General features: G+C 43.2%; 1 protein-coding gene across 3 annotated transcripts in view; it reads right to left on the bottom strand.

The window, feature by feature from the left end:
* Positions 1-4,312: 4,312 nt before the first annotated feature.
* SYNE2 (spectrin repeat containing nuclear envelope protein 2) overlaps positions 4,313-11,036 on the bottom strand; it is a 175,739-nt gene continuing 169,015 nt past the window's right edge. For all 3 annotated transcript variants that reach the window (XM_039553080.1, XM_039553081.1, XM_019280252.3), the window contains 7 exons: positions 10,552-10,763; positions 8,163-8,363; positions 7,676-7,804; positions 7,003-7,191; positions 6,258-6,347; positions 5,993-6,039; positions 4,313-5,418 (listed from right to left, as the gene is read on the bottom strand). In XM_039553080.1, coding sequence (XP_039409014.1) covers positions 5,193-5,418; positions 5,993-6,039; positions 6,258-6,347; positions 7,003-7,191; positions 7,676-7,804; positions 8,163-8,363; positions 10,552-10,763 — 1,094 coding nt within the window. In that variant the 3' untranslated portion in view covers positions 4,313-5,192. The remainder of the gene's footprint in view (positions 5,419-5,992; positions 6,040-6,257; positions 6,348-7,002; positions 7,192-7,675; positions 7,805-8,162; positions 8,364-10,551; positions 10,764-11,036) is intronic.

The raw sequence follows: 11,036 nt of genomic DNA, 5'->3' as shown, positions 1-11,036 counted from the left end.
CTGAACAAGGCTGCCTGGGTCTCTTGAGATGCTGGGTTTGTCTCGGGTCTGGATCTCCCAGACTCTCTCAGATGCTGCACTGCTGGTGTGGAGCACATCCCTGTCCCTGCCAGCCCCGAGCAGAGCTGTCACGCTGCGCTTCCATTTGGATATCGGGGGCTTTTCCAGTTTCAGTGTGAACAAGTGGAGCCCTCAGGACCTGTTTTATCACTTTCCTTCACTGCTTGGCTGTAACTCAGCTTCTGCTGGGACCTGGCAGAGGTGCTGCTGCTACTTGGAGAAATTGTGCTGCAGTTCTGGGATGTTCACAGAGGTGAGTGAACCTGGCTCAGGAAGGACGGACAGTTGCCGTGGGTTAAAAAAAAGAAAAGGAAGGAAGGAAGGCCAAACTTCTTAACAGCACACATAAGGAAAACATCTTGAGCTTTCTCTCTCAAGTCTGGAACTGGAGACAGATGGTAAAACAACCTTGGCTGTTTTTCCTTTTTTTCTTTTTTTCTAAAGAAACATGGTTTCAGACAGGTGAAATGCTTTGTCTCCAGGAATGTGAGACCTTTTTCACACCTCTGTCTTCCTTCAAATTACCCATTTTTAGTGCTGTCATGTTTCCAGACAGAGAAGAGTGTGGGGGAAAGATATGTAGATGTGTTGAAACGTTCTCCCTTGAGATAGTGCCCAACGGGGTAAGTGCTGCTGTAAAATAGCAAACTAAGACAGGTAGCACTTGAAGATACTTTTTTAATAAATATGTGTATTTATTTCCGTAGTCATATTATGTTAATTCCTTGCTGACTGACTGATAGATCTATATAGGGATCATCGTGGTAAAAGGAGAGCATCCTTTTAAATGCTGGAATTTTTTATTTTACTCTTGATGACCTAGGGAGTATAAAAGGTATCTATTGTATTTGCATTATTATTGTGGTTTAGCAGAGCCTAAAAATACAGTGAGTCCCAGAAAGCTGACTGTTGATCCTATTTGAGCTGTCACCAGTGATCATCTTCTTTTGAGGTAAGAATTTTTGTCTTGTTCGGACTTTTATCATAAAATCGTGTCATGGTTTGGGTTGGAAGGGACCTTAAAGATATCTCCTCTGCCATTGGCAGGGACACTTTCCACCAGACCAGTTTGCTCAGAGCTCCATCCAACCTGGCCTTGAACATTTCCAGGAAAGGAGTATCCACAACTTCTTTGGGCGACCTGTTTCAGTGTCTCAACACCCTCAAAGTGTCCTGTCACTCCAAGTCTTTGTCAAAAGTCCCTCTCCATCTCTGTTGTAGCCCTTTCAGGTACTGGAAGCTGCTCTAAGTCTCCCTGGAGAGCTCCCCTCCCTGCAAGGGTTTCTACAGAGCCTGGCCAGGTGTCTCCACTCCACCCCACCCTCCATTCCATCCCATCCCATCCCCCTTAGCAGGTGCTGGCTGCAGATTGTGGTTGGGGACTCATCGTGGAATAGTTCTGAACATGCCAACCATGTTCCACCCAGGGAGTAGCAGCTGCATTTCACCCCATAATTTCTGTACTGCTGGGATGTGAATGTAACTTCTCAGGTTCCCCTAATTTTACCACAGGTCTTGTCACACTTCCATACACTCAGAGCTGGAAACCATGGAAGCACCTTTGCTATCCTCACCATCCAGCTCAGAAAAAATGGTTTGACATTACTTAGGTCCTGTGAGGTAATGAGTCAGCAAAGCAGTTAAGATGTGGTCATCTGTTGTGGAGACCCAGTGCATAAACCAATTTGAAAGAGGCTGTTGCAAATGGGAGTATGAAAAGCAAGTGGATTGCTAAAATACGGAATGTAAGTATAATTTACATTATTTTTTCACAGTATTTTACTACTAAACTGAAGTGTGGTGCATTAAATGGCACACAACCATAGCTAAGACTTCAGTTTGTGATCTGTATATTGTTAAACTCCACCTTTTTACATTTAAGAGTCACCTACACTCCTCATGCACTGAGTGCCAGCAATTTTGATTTAACAAGAAAATGAGATTGCTACGCTATAAAAATGCCAACATCTGCTGCTACTGCCTCAACAGACAAAACCTTCTTCACTCACCACACTGTCACACAGGAGCTGGCACAGACATTGCCACATCTCCTATGCCCATATTCCACAAAACTTTTTGTTCTGAGTCCTGTCATTTTAGTTTATCAACATTTCACTCTCTCCACGAGTTTGTAATGGAAATGGGTTCCCGACTGAAAGTGGTGCCTTTTAAAGCACTTTATGTATGTTATGGTAATGTGAAAACAACCCCACAACACCCCAGCCCCTCCCTTTCCCCCAGCTGTCTTTAGTTCTGTGGACTGATGGTATTTGTCTGATGCTGTGTTTCACTCAGTTGTGGATTGGTGCAGTTGACTAAAGAGGCACCATGAAATGTAAATATACAGCTTTTTGTTCATTTCTCTCCTGTAGCTGAGCTCAGCCTGGTCTCATGAGCATGTACTGTGGGTGCTCAGTGTCTGAGGGACACCTTACACCAGACCAGGTTGCTCCAAGCCCTACCCAACCTGGCCTTGAATGCTTCCAGGGATGGGGCAGCCACAGCTTCTCTGGACAATTTATTCCAGCACCTCACTACCCTCACAGCACGGAATTTCTTCCTAACATCTCATCCAAACGTGCCCTTCGGCAGTTTAGAGCCCTCACCCTCTATCCTACCACTATATCCCCTTGTAAAAAGCCCATCTCCAGCTCTCTAGTCCTGTTTAGGTCCGCTTTAGATACCGGAAGTTGTTCTTAGGTCTCCCTGGAGCCTTCTTCTTGCTGTTGACTATGCTGGAAGGGAGGCAGGTATAGCTGAGAACAGACTGAGACCTCATCTCACTGCCAGAAAATAAGACTTCAACTCAAAACTAGTTTTGGCTTGGTTTGATTCCTACAATGCATGTGCACAACCACAATGGGGTTGTTCTTGCTCTCACTACTGCATCTGCCCTCTCTTTTAAATATTTTTTTTCCTTCTCTGGCCACCAACAATCCTGTCCTGAGCAAGATGATGACACAAAGAAGTGGGTGAGGATATAAAATGACTTCTTTAAAGCAGACTTCAGTGTCAAACTACAGTGCAGTCATTACAATCAACTGGAAATAAAACTATTTAAAATAGGTTTGGAAGAAAAAAAGATTTAAGTTATTTCCCAGACTTTGTTTTTTTTTGTGACATTTTGAAGTAATTTCTTGAAAGCTCCTCTTTTTATATATTACATCAGCTCAACAATTTGATGTAACTGTTCATAATGAAAGGAAATTGTAGGCTATGAAATTTTCCTTAGACCTTTTAACACTGTTCAATTTTTCTGCCCTGCACAGGTTCTTTAATGGAAGGACTGAATATCATGTCAGCAACCGACTATTACTTCTTGGCAGAAAGGTCTGCATGGGTATTTGTGACAACCTGGTAATGAAATAATGGTTAGACTTGGCTCACTTCTACAGAGTAAGAAACTTAAATGAGCTCCATCTTGAAGTAATTGCTTTGAAAATACCAAATAATGATGGCAGAGGGAGAGAGGACAGTGTGTGTGTGCCTGTGTGCAGTGAGGTGTGAGGGGGGATCCATCTCTGGATACAATACCAGTGTGAGAGGTGGTGGTGCTGGAGCACAAGCCTGGCACCTCAACACAGCTTATGAGTTTAGTTTAATATCCTGGAAATAAAAACCACCACAAAAAAACCCCCACCACAGTGGGTTTGCCAGCATGGCTGGGAAAAAGCTGTTGGTTTGGCCATTCTCTGAACATCAGGACAAAGCAGTTTGCTTCGTAACTCCCCCTGCCAGAAGATGGGGAATCAGCAGCCATCAGTGGTGACAAGCATAGAAAGGGTGGGAGAACTCTCACAGGCTAATCAGATACATTATTTTCCGTGGGTAAGCACTGCAGAAAGTGGCTAATTCCTGGATGATTTGCAACAGACAAAAAGCATTTGACCAAAACCCTTACTACTGCACTGAGCTCTACTGCATTTCCCCACTCCAGCACTCCCACTATAGAAAGTCAGTTCCAGGGCAGGAAATAGTTCAGTGTTTCAAACTAGTAATAAGCATTAATTCGTATAACTTTGTATTCTTCCTCCAGGAAATCACCAAGAGTTTCAAAGGAAAGGATCTGTGCCACGGAACACAGGTCCCACTGCTGGATTTGTGATCTCTTGCTCTGATAAGCAAGGGAGTGGTTGTGCTTCTTCCAGCACCACTCTGTTGGCAGGCAAAGCAACTGACTCTTCCAGGAGTGGAAGGGGCAGCACTGCTGGAATCTAAAGCTGATCCCCCCCACCAGACACACCCACAGTCCTGCAGACATTGGCAAAATTTTAATGAGAGTACTCAAACTGTACAACCGAGGGGTAGTGGCAATGCTGACTGTACACAGTGTTTCTCCAGCCACTGCCCAAGCGCCAGTTTAATTTTAAAAACAAAGCTTATAAAAATGCACAATTCTCTCCCAAGGTACTGTACACTATTCAGCAGGTTAAAAACTGAAAAAAAATCTTTCATTAAAAAAGTCATTGCACTATTTGTATACATCAGGGATAGTCTACATAATCATGTTCATCTAGAAAATATGTGCATTATAAACCATTTCCATGCAATGCAGCAATTCCTTATTTCAAAGGTGGTATAAAAAGACAACACAGCAGTCCTAACCACTAGAACACTTTATGTCAAACAAAACAAATGTGCATCATGATATTGAACGTGTTAGATGAATAAAATACAATAACAAAGATTCAAAAATAAGTAATTTTTTTTGTTTCCACCAAGTGATTACAGTACCAAAAGATACAAGTAACGTGAAGTGTATGCAGAAATGATGTTAAATGAAGTCCCTCTTCACCTGCTTGTTTGTCATGCTAACCCAAGACAGACTGCTATGTTTAAGATTACTGTGATGTCGTTTCTGTATCTAAGAACTCAGTATCCAAACACCTTGCAAGCTTAAGAGCACTGCCCCTATAAAATAGTGTATCTATTGCATCAAAGTATAAAGTGTGCTGCTTACAGTTTAAAAAAAAAAAATCTATAGAAAAAGTTTTGTTTTCCGTACAAAAAGAACGCTGAAATTTTGTCAAGATATACATTTTGAGATGTGAAATTTGCTGCTTGATTGATGCTAGAGCAGCGTGGAGAAAAAAGCACCACCCGAGAGTGTTTTGGTGTGACTGCAGGGTGCCCTAGGTCGGGGGGGGCCCGTTGGTGTAGCGCAGCATGGGGTAGAAGGAGCGGGCAAAGTTGTTGGCCTGGGTGCAGCTGTAGTCTTCCTCAGAGGAGGGGATCATGCAAGCCAGGAGCAAAAGCAGCAGGAAGAACAACTGGAGAGGTAAAGCTGCTCGTAACACTCGGTAGAAGAAAGAGGGAGACCGAGGGTTTGCCTGCACAGGTTGTGGATGGCTTTCGCTCCTGGAAAGGAGAAACAAAGAGCAACAGGCACTTCAGGGTTTGAGTTAAACAAGTTTTTTTACCCTATTTTCAGATGCAAGCTTAACTTTTCCCAGGAGGCAAACAGACCATTCCAAATAGGTGTCGAAGCACAAAGGAAAGACACCACTCACACTGATGAGGTTCTTCTCTGCCCTGGCATTACTGAGATCTACCCTTTGAACAGGTTATGTTCTCCCTTTGTCCTTCATGGTCTGTTTGTACTAAGTGACTCTCAGGGGCAAGTTTCTTTTTCCAAGCATGCTGGTGGAATTAAAGAAGGATTTAAACATAAAATATCCCCCCATTTGGCACAAAAATTATTTTCTCAAGCCAGGGTTGCACATCATTGCAGAGGTCCTGGAGCAGGAATACTAAAGGAAACCATTCCCTACAGAGCAGCCCAGAGCTGGTAGGGGACACTACAGGTAGGCAGAAATCACCTCCACCCATGTGTCAACCTACAAGGAACAGTTGCCCAGGTTTGTGCTGGCACACAGCTCATCTCTGCCATATTCACTATTTTTCAAAAGATCAGGCAAATATAAAATAATACCTTGTGCTGCTGCCATTTCTGCCATCAGCAGTTCTCCTGAGGGCCATCTGTTGAGAGAAATAGCTTTTAGTGTCCAGATTTCAGAAACAACCAGGAATTTCTCTTTCTCAGAAAAGAGAGCTGTAGACTTTAAGGTGTGATTGTAAATGCTGTAATAAGGTACGTGGACCTAAACCTAAAATGATTATATTTGAGGAACTTCCACAGTAAATGTGGCAAAATACACTATATGCTGATAGCAAAATATTAGAAAAAAAATACTTGCCTTCTTCACAGCAGGGCTGGATTTCTCTTCTTCTGGATTATAGACTCCTGAGTCCAAGTCATCTGGAACCAGCAGGAATGTTTTGGTATCCTAAAAGATAACGGCACCTTCCTCTTTAAAATGCACATTCAAAACTGACAACAAATGAAGTGCAAAGAACCACCTTTCACTGCCTCTGTAGGTGCACAGCCCACTGCTCCTTTACATGAGCATAACCAGTTCCCCAGAATAAAGAAAAGTTTTACAGTGCCCAGTCTGAAGGAATTACAATGGAATGGGTGCACACAGGTATTAACTTGAAAATCTCTCTATCTGACAGGCCTCAGGATGAGCAACCCATTGCTATGAACTTCAGCTCCTGTGTGTTCATTACACACTCCTAGCCTGATACCTGGTTTGGATCACAGAAATTCAGGTTGGAAGGGACTTCAGGAAGTTCATCTAGTCCAACCTCCTGCTCAAAGCAAGGCCAGCTATGAGACCTGACCAAAGGCCTTACTCAGAGCTTTATCCTCTATCCTTCAAACCCCTTCAGGACAGAGGCAGCACAACTCCTCTGTTACAATACTGTACTAGCCTTGTGGTTTTGAAGTTTTTCCTACAGCCAGAACTGTTCTTTTTTCATCTTCTGAAGGTGGAAGTATTTACGCTTTGAGTCAGTTTTTTTATAAATACCTTCACTCTTAATATGCTGTTTCTTTTCAGTAAAGAAGATCCACAAACGAGTATTCAAATTCCAACTCACCAGATTCCCTTGTATTGTTTTTAAGTCATGAGAGACCTGTTCAATCAGCTGTTTCAGTTTCGTTCCAATTACATGGACCTTCTCTTCCTCTTCAATGTAATCACCATCTGATTTCAGCAGCAGGTAAGCAGTGAGCTCCTGGAGGGAGTTTACATTAAGCTGTTGCTCCAGCAGCTCTTTCTCCAGTTGCTGAGAACAAACAAACAAAAACAGCACAACAGACTGTTACCTTAAACTTCACAGATGTTCTCCTAAAGGGAGGAACTCTGGAAGGCTTTAAGGAACAACACAACCTGCCTGAGAATCCACAAGGCACATGAATGGTTATTACAACTACATAGGAAATGAAGTTCTCTTGAAGAGACTGGTTGTACCTGCTTGAACTAACATTTAAAAATAGTTCTAGCAGCAGGTAATTCATATAGAGAGAACATTAAATTTTGGAAATTGGAAGTCTTACTCCAGCATAAAGACTGCTCATAAGAAACTTAATTATGATATGTAATTATGGAAAAAGTGCCTTGTACAGGCAATATCTTGGTCTGTTTCAAAAACCACCCCCATGCCTGAGTACAGCAGGTTTGAGGACAGGCTGCAGACACTGTGAAACATAAACATCCTGCTCTTCACTGTGTGGTGAGAGCTGAGGTGCTGCAGTTAAGACTACACTTACCATCAGCTCCTTTTGGCATTCCAGTATTGTATTGAGATCAGCATTGGGATCTGTGATTTGTGCTTCATTCCTCCGGCTTTCAGCACTTGCTAACCACAGGATTAGTTTTTGGCTCTGGTCATGGAAATCCTAGAGAAACAAAAATACTGGCACATAAGAGAGAAAACACCTTTGCAGTGCCTTCACCTACCAACAAAATGCCCAGACCAGATTAGACAGAGCCACCACGAAGTCACAATCAGTGAGGGTACAGAAACCTTGTTAAACCATTGCACCTATGTCGTAAAGGCGTATGACCCACTTGAAAGGTGTTTTACTAAACTGTTTCAATCCATCAGAGGCAACTTTATAAGGAAATAAAATGTCTTGGATTATGAGTGACCATTTCACTGATGCACAGGATTTACCCACCTGCCCTCTCCCCTTATCTACCCCTCAGCAGCATCCCAAAGAGTTTTTCCCTTACAAGCTGGCATGTGATATGCACCTGGCAGTGCAGTAAGGCTTGCTGTAAACCCTTCCTCCAGCTGTCCAGTGCACGACTTGCTTTCTCCCAATGCAAGTTGACCTTCCGAAGCCTGTTCTGCAGCTCCTTGAACTCTGTGCTGTCTGCTTTCTGGAACTCTTTGCTGCTCAGGTTAGCAGAAAGCAACACTGCTTTGTAGTTCTCAAATGCTTTAAGCATGTCCTGGTAGAAAAAGAGGATTAGGAGCTTTTATGAATGATGAAAAACATGTTGTTTATTTGCAATGAAACCACGCACTCAAAAGTGTCACAGGTATTGGGGAAGATGTTTGAATCTGGTGGCTTTCCAATACTGCTGAAAAACACATTAAGGTAGGTTTATGTTTGGGGTTTTTTTTAAGCCAAAACCTTCACTTTGAAGAAAATAAGTGTGATTGGGCTTGTGCTTCTCCCTAAGTCACAGGCACTATGACTTAATCCACACCTGCCTTTCAATTCCTCTGAGCTGCCTCTTTCCCTGACATTTGGACAAATACTCCCATAGGTCATCACACGGTATTTTCTCCTAATTGATAAAGGTTCTGCCATTCTAGAATCCTAGAATAATGCTGACAGAGACATCTGGAGGTCTGTGCTCTGTTCTCCTGTTTCAAATAGGACCAACTTCAAACTCTGAGCAGGATGTTGAGGGCCTCATCCACTCAAATTTTCAGTATCTTGCAGGATGGAGATTCCCCACCTCCTCTGGGCCCCTGGTCCCACACCACACCACCCCATTGTGAGAAATTATTTTTCTTCTCTCTGGTCTGAGTTTCTGTCAGCCCATTTCTCTGTCTTGTCAAGGCCCAAAGGCAGTCCTGCCTGCTTTCCTGCTCTCCCTTAGAATTGCATGGGGAATAATATGGAATTTGCAAAGCCAAGGTAATATCATCTAACCACCTTCATGTTAAGGCTGAGCCTGTAGGTTTTTTTAATTAAAAAAACCTGAAGGTTTTTTTTTTAAAAGAGAATGCCAAACAATACCTTCCTTGTACCTTCCAGTTTACAGTTTGAATCAAGGGTACTCAATCTTTTCCAGGTTGCTCTTGCAGCAGGGAAAGTAAGAGCTGCAGGATGAATCCCACAAGCCACACAGCCCAGACTGCTTTTCTCAGCAGCCTTTCTAACCAAGAGTGTCAATCTTTATATTCTCAGGAACTGAGTCCCACTTGTTGAAAACTGCTGGTCTAAATTACTTCTCACCCATCAAAGGATCCTGTCCCCCTCCTCCAGGCAATAAAGTTTCTTTTAATATCAGACAAAGCAAAGAGTCTACCACAGACTTCTGAACACCAGTAAGCCATTCTGCAGGCAGACTGGCTTTATCCTTATCCCAGGCAATCGGGATGTCCTGACACCTCATGAAATTCACTTCTTACAGCACACTGGCTCTTTTAACACCCCTATAAAGCCAAACTGTCTGAAAAGTGGATTTACAGCCAGCTGGACTCCTCTTAAGCAGATGCAGAACAGAGAAGAAGTGAAGCTCTGCTCCTTGAGGAGGTCAGACACCCAACTCCAGGCTGAAGGGAAATACCTCCCTACACTCAGGAGGCACCACCAAACCTTTCCTGGTGCTTGGTGCCTAATCCAGACTAGCTGAGGGAGTCAGAGTCAATCTTATTGGAGTGCAGAGTCATTGTCCCTGGCCTAATAACTGCTCCAGGATACATAGGCTTAAACACACTCTCAGCATGCCTAAGAAATCCCTCCTCTGTCCTGCAGTGTCCTGTTTGTGAGCATCACCACAAGGGTGACACCACAATGACCAGCAGCCTCAGGGTGACTCCACACAGGGCAGCTGGTGAGGGGTGAGCACAAAGGGATTTTGCACTCCCACAGATTTCAGGAACACTTGCTCTCTTAGACTTCAACCTGAGGAATTTCATTACCCGATTGCCAGGGCCCCAACACTTACATGTGCCCTGGTAACCTGCTGGCTCAACTTGCAGAAACCACAGCTTTAGAGCAGATCTTTGTCAGTCTCCTGCTGGAATTACACCCTGCCCTTGATTCAATTAAAAAAAAAAAAAATCAACCTAGACTTTGCAGCCTGTTGACCTGGCTAATTTTCATCTGTTTCTGGTTTGCATATAGGGGAATGGCACAAGGAAAAGATGTCGCTATCACTGTGCAAGTAAACAGAAAGGTAGAGGTGGAGAGGTTTTTATTTCTGCCTGCCAATCTCTGTATATGAAGACAGAAGCACCTTGCCTAAGATCCTCTTTCATCCTCTTAGCTGAGAGCAGTTCAGCTACCCTGTGGCACAGGAACGTTGCTATTGGCATCCATGCTGCCAGCTCATCCCAGGAGCACACAGATAAAAAACATCAGCATCTTGAAATCCCTCTTCTCAGCATGCCATAACTTACTTTCAGTTTCTTGACCTTTTGTTCCAATGCCTGCATGCTGGTCGGAAGCTTCACTTTTTGCAGCTCTTCCAACTCTTGCTCAGTTTTATCAAGCCAAGCAGAGATGTCACTGAGGTCTGAGTCCAGCTGCTGCCACTGCTGCAATTTCTGTTTCATCCTAAGTTTATTTCTGAGGTCTTGAGCTTGGATGAGCTCCCATCTATCAATAATGCCTGCAAATAATAAAAAACCAAACATCTAAATCTTCAGTAAAGGAAGGAGTATGAAAAACAGATGCAAGAAGTTTTGCAAGTAAATTATTCTCCATTCTGCTTGAGACCAAATAATAGCTGTAATGTGTTACTCTTATTCAGCCACATCTTTTCTTAAGATTCTGCAGTGTCTAAATTTCATATTGCTGGTCAAGTTATCCACGTAGCAATGCTACAGAGAATCTAAATCACATTAATTGGAGATGGTTTAATTCACTTGGAAGAGCAGACCAA

This window comes from Corvus cornix, chromosome 5 (assembly GCF_000738735.6).
Source record: "Corvus cornix cornix isolate S_Up_H32 chromosome 5, ASM73873v5, whole genome shotgun sequence".
NCBI lineage: Eukaryota > Metazoa > Chordata > Aves > Passeriformes > Corvidae > Corvus > Corvus cornix.
This window is presented reverse-complemented; position numbering and strand designations above follow the sequence as displayed.